The sequence below is a fragment of the Felis catus genome, chromosome B3 (assembly GCF_018350175.1).
Source record: "Felis catus isolate Fca126 chromosome B3, F.catus_Fca126_mat1.0, whole genome shotgun sequence".
In the NCBI taxonomy this organism is placed as follows: Eukaryota; Metazoa; Chordata; class Mammalia; order Carnivora; family Felidae; genus Felis; species Felis catus.
Window position 1 is genome coordinate 24,947,678 of NC_058373.1, and position 13,956 is coordinate 24,961,633.

The following is a 13,956-nucleotide window of genomic DNA, read 5'->3' on the forward strand; positions in this document are numbered from 1 at the left end:
GTTACAGAGATGGAAGGAGGCAAACCATAAGAGACTCTTAAAAACTCAGAATAAATTGAGGGTTGATGGGGGGTGGGAGGGAGGAGAAAGTGAGTGATGGGCATTGAAGAGGGCACCTGTTGGGATGAGCACTGGGTGTTGTATGGAAACCAATTTGACAATAAATTTCACATTAAAAAAAAAAAGTTCTTCAAGAGAAAGCATCTTCCTCCTCCTGGCAGTGGAAGAGAAGGGATGTGGAATGCAACAGTGGGTTTATCTGAGGTGATTAGCGTGCTAATGCTACCTGCAGAAATGGCATCACTTTCACCAGAAGACTGCACTGTGATGGGCTGAGTTGTGTCCTCTCTCAAAATTCCTATGTTAGAGTCCTAATTCCCAGCATCTCAGAATGTAGAGATGGATCTTGAGGTAATGAAGGTAAAATTGTCATAGGGTCAGCCCTAACCCAATCTCAACTAGTGTCCTTATAAGAAGAGTAGATTAGTGTACAGGCACAGAGGGAAGACCATGTGAAAACATAAGGAGAAGATGGCCATCTACAAGCCAAGGAGAGAGGCCTCAGAAGAGACAAACCCTGTGACACCTTGATCTCAGACTTCCAGTCTCCAGAAATAAAAGACAAGAAATCTCTGTTATTTAAGCCACTCTGTCTATGGTACTTTGTTGTGGCATCTCCAGCAAATGAATACACACACATTTAAAACATGATCTACACAGAAATTGAAAATCACCTCAGGAAAAGCTTGAGCCATCGCTGCCTGAGGATTTCAGCTGGGAGACCCCCCCAACCCCCCACCTAGAGCTTGATGCTGAAATGTAAGCTGGTATGCGTGCATACTCACTAACTCCTGCAAACTGAAACTGAAATGAGCAGGAACCACCATGCAGTGCTGGGCCCCAAGGCCTCAGAACTGGGGTTTGAGGGCTGGAGTATCACAAAGCTGATACCAGGTCCCCCCTTCCTTCCTTCCAGCCCTGACATAAGTCTGCATTTCCTCCTCATTCCTCAGGAGGATTCCTTGTCAAGGTTCAGGACAGTGGGCAGTCTGAGCACTCATGCTAGGACGGCATGGCTAGCACCTGGCCCATGCTGTGTGGGGTCTCAGGGCCTGCAGCTTCAGGGAACTGGCACACCTAGGCTTGGCCACAGCAGCAAGGGGCTACTTCTTGGTGAGTGCCACCAACATGCCACCACCATAGGCCAGTATGTCCTTACTAGAGGAGAGGCATGCTCTCCTTACATGCTCTCGATAACCCAGGGACTTAGTTAATTCCATTCCCCCCAATGTAGGCAGGTCAGCGAGCACAAGGTGGTGACCAACCATTGCCTTTACAAACTAACTTTTCAAACTGACCTACCTGTGTTGCTGTTCCAGTGTCAGAATTACCCAAGTCCATGAGTTAAAATTTTGATTCACAGAAATACTTTCAGTTGCTCATGATTTCTTCCAGACTTTCCTGTGGCTGTGGATTAGCCCAACTTGTCCCATATCAATTCCAACACTAAACACCAATAGTTGTAATGGTCTCTGGAGGTGGCCTTGGGTGGGCCTCACAACCAGGGACTGAGTCCCACCAGTCTGCCCCAAATCTGGCTCACCTCTCCCTCTGCCCCATGTTGGGCCAAGGGGCTGAGTCCTTCTGTGTCTCAGTTACTCATCTGTTACATGGGAGTAACAACAGCACTTCCCTCACAGAGTCATCAAGAAAATTAGAAGAATCAATGTCATGTGAAGACTCAGAAGAAGGCCTAACACACAGTGAGCACTGAATGAGTACTAACTGGTACTATTACCCAGGATATGGGGGGTTGGGGAATCTCGTTATTCTTACCAGAAGAGTTACAAACTTTCTGACACTGACACAGAACTCTCACCAATCCCAGGTTCTAGGTGGTGCCAGCCCCTGGATCTCTCATCAACAAGTGATTTACAAGCAGACTGGCACAAAGACCCCAGGCTCCCAAGGGTGCATGATGTGCAGGAATACTCAGAACAGGCAAGAGGGCTCCTGCCTTGCATATCCACGTGTCCCCAAGCCTCTGGACTTTAATACTTGAGATGAACACATCACATACCTCCAGTCTCAGCAACTGAACCCAGCCTTACATGCACAACCTTCCCCTGCCCTGCCCACTGTTAGTTTTGAAAGGCCAACACGCAGAATACCAGAGAAGGATTTCCATGGCCAACTCCAGCTTCACTGGGCCAAGGTGAAGACATAAACCTCACAAGTCTGTCCTCAACAAAATTTCCGGCCTCGTGGTCAAGACACCAAACACTTGAAAAAGGCCGCATAAGCAATCCAACTGTTTGAAGTCTCATCCAAAATAAACCAAAATCCACAATTCTTTGAAGTTGGCCTTTTTTACCAACTGAACAAAAACGCTCATTTTTGGACTATAGCAGGAACTACTGCTAAAAAGTGAGTCATTACAGGTGAGTGAGAACCAAGTTTTTCCCCCTTTCTCTCAAAGACACAAAAACCATATGAAGACATTTTTCTTTGGGTAAGTTGTGTGTGTGTGTGTGTGTGTGTGTGTGTGTGTGTGTGTGTGTATTATGTGACAAAGAATGATTTAAGCTTTGGCCCAATTCTTAACTTATAAAACCGCATGCAGATGTATCTAAGTGCTTACTCTCTGGAACTGAAGAGTAAGACTTTTGTCACTGGCAATGAAATGACACTCTTTTTAAAAATGCAGGGGGAGGACACCTGTGTGGCTCAGTCAGTTGAGCATCCGACTTTGGCTCAGGTCATGATCTCACTGTTTATGAGCTCAAGCCCCACATCAGGCTTGCTACTGTCAGTGCAAAGGCCCCTTTGGATACTCTATCCCTCCTTCTCTGCCCCTCCCCTGCTCATTCTCATTCTCATTCTCTCCCTCTCTCCCTCTCTCCCTCTCTTTCTCTCTCTCTCTCTCTCTCTCAAAAATACATACATACATACATACATACATACATACATACATACATAGGCAAGCAAACAAACATTTTTAAAAATAAAAAATAGGGGCTCCTGGGTGGCTCAGTTGGTTAAGTGTCCAACTTAGGCTCAGGTCATGATCTCATAGTTCATGGGTTCGGGCCGCACATCAGGCTCTATGCTGACAGCTCAGAGCCTGGAGCCTGCTTCGGATTCTGTGTCTCCCTCTCCCTCTGTCCCTCCCCTGCTCAAGCTCTCTCTCTCTCTCTCTCTCTTGAAAATAAATATACTTTAAAAATTTTTTAGAAGTAAATAAAAGTGAAAGGGAGAGCATACAGCAACCTGACAGACATACTATTGAAAATAACTTCAGTGAAAACCAACGAATTAAAGAAGTTTGCTTGAGGTCTCATCTCATCTCAGTTAAAATTCTGTTAAATCACATCTGTGGGTACCTTTCACAACATAGATTATTCATTAGAAATAGTTAAAAAGCCCTGAATTTATTTTATCACAGTTGAAACCCAATTTAGATGTTAGGAGAAATGGCTTCATCCACATCCAAGTAGGTAACAGTGTTTTATGAAGTATTGTTCTTTTTTTTTTTTTAATTTTTTTTTCAACGTTTATTTATTTTTGGGACAGAGAGAGACAGAGCATGAACGGGGGAGGGGCAGAGAGAGAGGGAGACACAGAATCGGAAACAGGCTCCAGGCTCCGAGCCATCAGCCCAGAGCCTGACGCGGGGCTCGAACTCACAGACCGCGAGATCGTGACCTGGCTGAAGTCGGACGCTTAACCGACTGCGCCACCCAGGCGCCCCTGAAGTATTGTTCTTAAGACAGATATTTTTATAAGGTGTCATTTATGTTAATATCATCATGAGAGTACAAATGTGTATACATATATCTCTGTGTATACATATGTATATATGGTGTGTCCCACTTGTGAAGAGGGGAAATCCTAGGAAGCACTAATACCAAAATGAGAACCAAAGTACTGCCTTTTCATTGGAGGAACACATGCAACAAAATTAGAATAGCTCACAGAATTCAAATGCTGTAGCAATCAGGGTGTGGTGACTAGTTTCATGTTGCGGAAATAGGGGTTTTCCTTTCATTGGGGGTTCTTTTCACAAAACAAGTGGAAGGGACATGACACCAGCTACACACACCCTATCAAGGAGCAAAGTATTCCCCAGTCCGCTGAGCAGAGAGTGAACTGTCCGGACACCCACCACCTAATGCTCACAGTGCATAGCAGGTGCTCCATAACCAGACTGACAATTCCAGATTCTCCAGGAATGTGCTTTTACAGATCAATCTGCTTCCAGAACATCATGTCTTAGTCTAGGAAACAGTATTTATTCTCTCTTCAAGGTAACAGAAAGTGATAACTCAAGACCTTTCACCTCGTTTTGCTTTCTTCTTTGAACACCCACAGCCATGCCTGCACATATACTCTCACACACATACACATGCCTATGCACACTCACACACTCACAAGTGTGCACACATGAACACACTCATCCATCCTCATGCTTACACGTGTGCACACACACATATGCACACACTCTCACCCGTAAACATACACATCCATACCCACTTATGAGTGTTAACTGGATAGATCTCATAAAGAAATTTCTAATTCAGAAACAGATACACACATACAACTCAAACTCTTTGCAATTGCTGATGCAATTTAACAATTAGTAAAGCTAGAATTATCCTTTTGTTTTCAATGAAAATATAGTCAAAGAGAAAAATAGCATTTCACATCACATACCACCATAAATAGAACAAAAACCTACTAATGCTTTGGTTGTCTTTTCCCTGGAATAAACACATGACCACTTCCAACCACATAAAAATGTGAAGTTAAATGTATACAAAGAATGTTCAAGTTTCCAAGGGCACCTGGGTGGCTCAGTCAGTTAAGCGTCCAACTCTTGGTTTCAGCTCAGGTCGTGATCTCATGGTTTGTGGGATGGCACCCCATGCTTGGGATTCTCTCTTTCCCTCGCTGCCCCTCCCCTGCTCTCTGTCTCTCTCTGTCTCTCTGTCTCTCTCTCTCTCTAAATAAACAAAGGTTTAAAAAAAAGTATGTTCAAGTTTCCATATGTAATAAGATTTTTTTGTATTAACATGTCAGGTTAGCCTAGTTTATCAACTTCATGGCATTTAGTTTTTCTCCTTAGGATCATAGTGCTTTACTCTCTAGGAGCAGGGATTTGCTAGACCACAGGTTCAAGGCAAAGTATCTGTGGCAAAGTCACTAGGATTAGAAACAAAGAAACAAAATCTTATTATATAGCCAAATTTATGTTCCCCATGAAGTATAAACAGCTGATATTATAAACTATGGTATATCTCAGATTATTATATTACCGACCTAACCAAATTACTTTGAATATCCATACTTGCTGGAATTGAAATTTTAGTCTAAATATGGCTGTGTTCTCAAAGTAATCTTTCCTAATGGCTTTCCTGTTACATATTTACTATTCTTCAACTAAAGTATCTGGTTTAAGTTTGGGAATGAAAATGTCCCACAGTATAAATTATGAGTTTAGTGACTAATATGTAAAAGAAAACCATGAATCTTTTTGTAAAGACTTGATATTGACCTTTTCAATTAACACACCCAGCCAGCTGTCTTTGTTTTCCACTTAGATGATAGATTGTTTCCTCCTTCATATTCCACAGCAATGCATGTAGCTAATTTAGTTAAAGACTAACAACCTGAAAAGCTTAAGGAAAAACAGCTTTGGTAAAAGATCTTGCAAACCATCCTTTTTCACCTCTGGTTTTCCTGTGGTAGAGATAATTTGGGAGGAAACAAACAAATATACAACATAATAAGTTTGTCTCCTACATAATAACTTTGTCTCCTCCTACATAAAGTGATTTTCTCTAAGCTCCTTTAATTCTGTCAAGTAACTTGGGGGAGGCCTAGCTCTCCCTTGTAAAGGAAACTCTGCCTAGAAGTGCCTGGCACTTAAGAATACTGCTGAGAATTTAGTAAAAGTATATATGCAAAACGGAGGTAAAGCCACATTATTGTCTTGGAATCAGTGCAGGTCTAGATATTAGGCACATCTTTTAGACTAGTGCTTCTCAGATTCCCCCCAGTCTAGGAAAGTTCCCATACTAGTTTCATTTTTTCTTCCTCATTGAGAGCAGTCAGCAGACACACATGCACATGCCCATGCACGTGCACATGCCCATGCACGTGCACATGCCCATGCACACACCCACACACATCTGGGAAGAGCTAGCTAGCAACTGCAGGCTTGTGATTTCAGCTCTTCCCAAAAGCCTCACAATCACTACTCCAAACAGCCTTAAGCAGATGGCCCTGTGGGTGTAGCCCGTATAATAACCCCACAGGTCTACCCAAGAGACAAACTGGAGGAACATTTTTTCTCAGTAAATTAACCAACACAGAAGTCATTCCCTCAAGGTTCCTCCCTGACACTGAAATAGCTCGTTCAGCAAGATCTCAGGTCTGTACTCTCCTGCTATCCTGGGGGAGGCCTGCCCTGCCTCACCCCATGCCCGTCCAAAATTCTAACACCCACCTGACATTACACGTCACTGTTTGTGCTTTTTCATTTACCCCTCGGCACATATCACTATTTATACAGGTCACGTAAGCATCATGAGAGCGAAGAGGTTTGCCTCTTTTGATCAATACAATGTCTAGAACTGCATTTGAAGTACAGTAGGTGCTCAATAAATATTTGCTGAAAAGAATGAAAAATCACAAAATTTAGTCTCTAAAATATTTTTATATAAAATTATCAGGCTAAGGAACTCCCAATTCTGCAGAAATCACTGCAAATGTTATAGATGAACTAGAAATTTCTACCGGTATAGAGACTAAATGCATGCAGCCTCAAGGGCAGGGCTGCAGGTCAGAACAAGTGTGTGTCTGTAAGAGGGAGGGAGAGAGAAAGGCAGCATGCAAAGCGAGAACAGATGCCCAATGCAAAAGCAAAGGCCTGGATGCTGGAAAATCCCCCCATCCATGTCAACTCAGGAGGTGAGAGAACTGAGAACTGCCTCCCAGCTCTATGCTGATTCAGGGAGCCAAGGATGGTGTGTCTTAGAAGAATCTCTTGTCTTCACATTTTCCATTTCTGGTCTATAAAAGGGTGTGATAATCATTATCTCACAAGGTTTATATTCTAAAATGTGTGAAGTGGCTTCTAAAATGTCTGTGCTACTACAAATGTGAGAAGCATGGTAAAGTCTGACACCAGGGGAGGCTGAACAAAGGTGAGTTGTTACCATGGGAGCTTCGTGTGAAACACTGGGGTTCTCTATTACTTCTGGGATAATGCCAATTTGGCACCAACTTTTAAATTATATGTTTATTTTGAAGTCCCATTATCTGTTTCCTTTTGCCAGACACCAAATGGCTATGTTATTTAAGGTCCTAAGGTCATCACAAAGTGCCTTATCCTCAGATTCAAGGGTCTGGGCAGGCCATGCATGCTGACTTCCTGCTTCCAGTCCATGAATTCTGTACAATTTTGCTACTGGGAGTCTGCTAGTAAACAAGCCTGACTCATCTAGATATTGGTCCCATTGCCTTAAATCATTAGACCCGGTAGCACATGGACCATGTCCCTTTCTTTTTTTTTTTTTTTTGTTTTTGTTTTTGTTTTCATTTTTGTTTTGTTTTGTTTTGGATTGGGCTTTTCTGCTCATGGACCAATCTAAGCTATTTATTTAAGACATCTCCTGCATAAGCAAAGGGATAGAAAATCAGTATACTGGTCATCATTTGATACAAGTAAGGAAGGTGAGCTTAAGGGTCACATATGTGTGCAGAGTCATGGTCCAAACCAGTTCTGTAGTTCCCCACTGGGTCAGTCGTACAGGTTTTCTTTATTCATCTATATAGCCCATTGGAAGTGGACTCACTTAAGAGTTACGGAATAGAGTATGATTAACATCTCCCCCAGGGAAAGGGCTTGGACCTGATTCAGAGATGGGGGGTAGGCAATGAACTGAAGTCTCTCATGCTCTCCATGATGCGACATTAGAAGACATTCAGCATGCTCACTCCCACATGGGAGAGAACTAAGAAGTAGGTGAGGGCCTTCCACATGCTAGCTGAGCCGTCCTCCCCACTTGACATGGACCTCCTAGCTGTGCCCTGGACTGCCCTAGCATCCTGGAAACCCGGACCCAGCTGCCACTCCTATTTTCGACCCAGAAAGCCTCAGTGTCACCCAAGTCCCTCTTTCTTAGCATCCTTCCCTAAGCAAACAATCACTTCATAAACGACTTCTAGAAATGAAGCTAAGTTTTTACCTTCTCGGTAGAGGGCGTTTGGAGGAACATTGCAGGAGAAGGGGTGGGAATTCAGTTGGAGGGGTGTGTGGATTTGCTCTGCACTGCCCAGCCCCCCTCTAGGTTTCTCCAAAGCAAGGATCCTGCAGTGTAGTTTTTTTTTTTTTTTTTTTTCCAGGACTAGATCAGCCACATGCTTCCTCCAGCTTTCAGTTCAGGGTAACCAGAGACCCTAAAGGCATGGGCCCTGACCCCAGTGGGGGCTACTGCTCCCTCTACCCTTTCCCGGGCCCTCTGCCTGTGCAGGTCTGGGCTCTGCAGGGTTGGCTGTCTAGAGAGCCACCACTCAGCCTTTGTCCACTGCAGTTGCCAGAGCCACAAGCAGAAGGTAGCATCCCTAGAGCCCAGCTCAAGCAGTGCCCAGTGGCCAGCAGCTGCCCCTGGTATCTCCCACATTCCCTGGCTTGGCACTTTCCTATGGATGGCTGACTTCTGGCTGGCACAGCCCCTCACAAGCTTTTCTACCATCGTGTGAGTAATGGCTGTGCCCTCACGTGAAAATAAGACTCAACCTCGGGAGCCTCTTCCCTGGGCACTATCTCAGCCCCAGGGCCAGTGGCTGCTCTTTATGTCAGATACGTCCGTATATTCTTGCAAGTCTTTGTTCTTACCTTATTTACTTCACAACCCCCCACTGGAATTCTTAACATCAAACTTTCCCTGAGTCGTGGGTAATTTTTGCTTCCTCACCAGACCCTGACAGATACACAGAGTCCCTGCATGAACACTGAGGTCCTCTCACATTTCTTTACCTCCATTTTGCAAATTGCTTCTAATTTAAGTTTTTCTAGGGGCCACCACTTCCAACTGGCCATTCATCAAACTGGCAACATATCACTCTCTATAGTTCTTCCCCCGTCTGAGGTACACTAGCTGACTCCATTCTATAAAAAAAACCCACTTAAATAAAGAGAACTAAAATGTTCTTGACATTGCAGCATTGTAGTCATAACCTTGGCTTTCCAACTGTCAGGCTTTTAATTTTTAAAAAAATGTTAGGGGCACCTGGGTGGCTCAGTTGGTTGAGTGTCCACTCTTGATTTCAGCTCAGGGCATGATCTCAAGGTTCATGGATTAGAGCCCTGTGTCGAGCTCTGTGCTGACAACATGGAAGCTGCTTGGGATTCTCGCTCTCCTTCTCTCTCTGTCCCTCACCTTGCTCTCTCTCTCAAAATAAGTAAAAATAAACTTTAAAATTAAAACAAAATTAATTTTAGTTTAGTTGAATTAATTTTAATTCCAGTATAATTAACATATATGTTATATTAGTTTTCCAATTATCAGGCTTTTAAATGCCAGGGACTTCCTATCTTTATTCTCCATGGAGCAATTCTTATATTTCAGAATAATAATGTATCAATGGGAATTCAGCTACCAGAAAAAAATCTTTGGACATTTAGAGGGGAAGTTAAAAAAAAGAAAAAGTGAAAAAAGACACCAATAATAGGGACAATGTGCATGTATACTGAAGAATTTGGGTGCTGATAAAGATTGCTTTGGTTGTTAATTTTGGCTATTTTTACTAAATTATGGCTCAACTCCATTTACTTCCTCAGGCATTCATTGGGCCTGAAGGAGGGTGATATAGGATGTGTCTATCTGTAGCCATCTTTGAATTTTAAACACCCAAACAGCTGAATTACATAAAGCACTTACAAGCAGCTGAATTATATTAAGCACTATCGAGCTATGAAGTGTTCTAGTTGTTATTTGGGAAAAAAGTGGGTGGAGGAGGCTTGTCAATATTACTGGGATTACAACAATTGAATAAAATTAGAAGACATGAAACATGGACGTTATTCTTGAGAGCTGACCAAGGAGATACACCTATGTGGCTTTTCCCATGCCACCACCACAAACATGTACACTCTGCTTGCCAGTTCTCAAATTTTCATCCATTAGAGATTCATGTGTATTCATTCATGTTACAGTCCTCTTCCGTGCACACTGGCCACACTGCCAGGAAGGTAACATCCTAGCTTGTGCAGCCACTGGCTCCCCATAATCCCATGCATGCTGAGATCACAAGAACTGAGCTGGCAATGCAGCCCCCATACTGATTTCAGGCTTAGTCCACACACTAATCTGTGCCCTGGAATTCTGGGCTCTAGTCTTGTAGACTGGGGTAGGCCTGATGGAGAAAGCCTGGAAGTAAGGGCAACCTTAGGAGAACACATAGGCATGGGGGCCGAGGGGCTAGTAGTGGAAGGTGAGCCCACATTTACTGCCAAACCCTGGAGCACAATAATGCAGATGCTGGAAATCTCCAGCACTGTGCCCCCAGAGGTCCCTAAATTCCACCAGTTCTCCTGATCTAGGATGATGACAGCACTCCATTTTTTAAAACTGCTATTTTTAGTATTTATGTCAGCTTTGTATCATTCCAGGAAATATTTGCGGCAGCTCACCAAAACAAAACAAAACACACCTGACACAAAAGAAGGCTTAAAGAAAAGTAAACGAGTAGTGACTATAATCCTGCACTGTATATTTGAAAGTTGCTAAGAAAGTAGATGTTAAAAGTTCTCATCACAGGAAAACAAAATTGTAGCTGTATGTGGTGATGGATGTTAACTACACTTACTGTGGTGATCACTTCACAATATACTGAATCATAACACTGTATACTTGAAACTAATTATAATATTGTGTCAATTATTTCTCATTTAAAAAAAAGTAAATGAGGAAACATGTAGAAAGAAGTAAGGGCAGATGCTGGTAATGAAGTCCAAGTACACTCACTGTAGGCTGGAGGAGTGTGAGAAATTCCCACCAGCCAGGGCAAGGTGGGGAGCCCCAACGTATGGAATTCTATCTGGCCTTTTGAAAGTGTACAGAGGCGCCTTTGTTGTCACAGTGACCAAGAGTGAATTACATGTTCACTCGTGAGTGGGAGGCAAGGATGCCAGCCCCCAAATAAATCCTGCCCAATGAACACCCACCCAAAATACTGACAATGCTCAGGATGAGATCCATAAGCTGTAAAACAAGCCAACTGCTCAAGAGAAGCCTACCTTATCTTGATTCTAAGGCTGATTTCCCCGGGGGAGCTCATGGAGAGGTCTCAGTGACACAGAAGAAAATCCCCAAAGTATGACATTGACTGACACATGTTATGTGAGAGAGGACAGTGAACAGAAGGTTAGAAACCCCTGAAGGGTTTGAATTTTTTGGCCACAAGGCTGTTGGTGAATGTAGGCAGTCAGACCTGACTTCCCTTCCTACTTCTCATTTCCCATCAACTGTGCATTTTTGAGCTGTGGCTGAGGCTCTCTAAAGCAGAATTCAGATACAGAAAATCGGGTGCCAAACTCACAAAACAGCCTTGAGGAGAAAATGTTTCAGAACTACACTCTCAGAATAGGGCATTACTTCTTCTGTGTTGCCATTTAGCAAACTAGAGCAACTACTGGATAAATGTCAACAGTCAGCTGGTCATAAACATTCTCTGCAACTTTAAATACTGTTTTGAGAAACTCAGAAGTACAGAGTAGAAATCAAGGTTATAAAAACTGGGTTCTGTTCCCCCCAGCCATAGGACAGTCATGGGCTCAGGCAGGTCCTCTCAGGCCTTCAGTCCCACACCTATCTACTAGTAAAAGTGGCCTGGCCACTGGAGTTGGGGCATAGGGTGCGGATGCCCAGAGGGCAATGTGGGAGATACTGTGTGGGCGTGGTGCCAAGGGTGCCCTGGACGTATCCAGTCACTTACGAGCTCTGAGAAGCCGCGGACCACCTGCCGTCGCTTCAGGTTGGTCTCTCCATCCAGGTTGGCAGTCTCAATGTGGCACAGGCCATCTGGGTCACTGGAGGAGAGCAGGAGAATGTCTGCAGGGATGATCTCATTGCAGCGAAGACGCACAAAATCTCCCACACGGATTTCTTTCCAGAATCGGTTCACATACTGCTTTTCCTCCCTGATAAAGAGACTGTCATTAACAAAACTGGCAGGAGGCTGATCATTCCTGAATCTGTGTGATGGGCACATTTAACAAATATTTCTACTAAAAATTTCCATAAGGAAAGTGTTTAAAAAGGATACTCATTAATACCACATATACAGTGTGACTCCAGTTATGTGAAATATTCAGGATAGGCAAATCCATGGAGACAGAAGGTAGATTAGTGCTTACCAGCAACTAGGGGTAAGAGAAATGGGGAGAAACTGTTTATTGAGTACAGGTTTCCATTTGATGAAAATGTTCTGGGACTAGGTAGTGGTGATGGTTGCACATTATAAATGCACTAAATGCCACTGAATTATACACTTTAAAATGGTTAAAATGTCTACTTCTAGGTATACCCCAAAGAATTAATAGCAAGGACCCATATAGATAATTGTACATCTGTCTTCATAGAAGCATTAGTGGAAACAACCCTAATGATCAATGATGAATGAGTGGATAAGCAAAATGTGGTATATATCTAGACAAGGGAATGTTATTCAGACATGAAAATGAAGTTACATGCTGTAACATGGATGACAGTTGAAGACATTATGCTAAGTAAAATAAGCCAGTCACAAAAGGACAAATATTATATGAATGCACTTTTATGAAGTGACTGCAACAGGCAAATTCACAGAGAGTAGATCCTCTCTACATCTCACTGTCCTGCTGTCTGCAGAACGGAGATAACAGTAGATGCATCCTCTCCACATCATTCAACACGAAGTGGACAGCATATGCCAATCACCCAGAACAATACCCAACACAGTCAGCTTTCAACTTCCAATAGTTACTATTAACAGATATTTAGATGAAAACATTGTAGATTTCTTCTTCAGAATTTTTTTTTTACTCTGAAAATACAGGCCAATTAATCCTACAGAGGGCATTTTTAAGAGTTCCTTCATGGCAGTTTTGCGCACTTAATTTATAAAAATAAGTATAGAAACATGACTTTAGATCAACATGATATGCTATAAGGAAATCTCATCAAGAAATGCTCTGGGTGATACTGTTGGGGGGAGAAAAACATGAAAACACATTTCAATGTAACCATCACCTTCTTACTGGTTCCTGCCCCATACAATGCCTCTCCCTTGCCTGAGTTCCCAGAAAGCCTGAATTCAGGCAGCAAGTCTGGATCTCAAGGTAGGCCAAGTCAGCCACATCTTATGGACTCCTCCACTTTGGGAGAAGTATTGAGGTTTTACACATCTATTTAATTCCACACTGTGGATTTGAGGAAACCTATGGAAAACTTCCAGGAGCTCACAGCTATCAGCTGCTCCATCCCTGTCCATTTTAAAGCCTCTGTTTTCTTGTTCTTCCAATTCAAGATCCACCAAACTGATTATGTACGAAGCATAGTTTGGCCACATTAGGACCAACAGAGATAAATTAGATATAGCTCTGTCCTCAAAAATAATGCAAGGGCAAGGCCAAACCACTGGATAGCAACCCTTGCGGACTGTATAATCAAGCCCCCAGTGTGAGCAAAACTATCCTTCCTAGGCCAACCCATCATTCCTTACAAGGCCAGGGTGTTCTTCAAGGCTGCTTAAATAGGTGTGATAAGGTCCCATCAGCCTCCAATCCGACATCAGCTGGCTCTAAGATAAGGCACAGAAGGGGCATTCAATCACCTGACCATCCTGCTGGCTCACTTCCAGTCTGACCTCTTCCCTGTGGACAGATAGCCTTGATGTGAGACAGATGAA

The 13,956-nt window shown here is 43.2% G+C and overlaps 1 protein-coding gene across 4 annotated transcripts in view; it reads right to left on the bottom strand.

The window, feature by feature from the left end:
• ATP10A (ATPase phospholipid transporting 10A (putative)) overlaps positions 1-13,956 on the bottom strand; it is a 194,489-nt gene that overhangs the window by 92,402 nt on the left and 88,131 nt on the right. For all 4 annotated transcript variants that reach the window (XM_023255028.2, XM_045058954.1, XM_045058955.1 and 1 more), the window contains one exon: positions 12,004-12,208. In XM_023255028.2, coding sequence (XP_023110796.2) covers positions 12,004-12,208 — 205 coding nt within the window. The remainder of the gene's footprint in view (positions 1-12,003; positions 12,209-13,956) is intronic.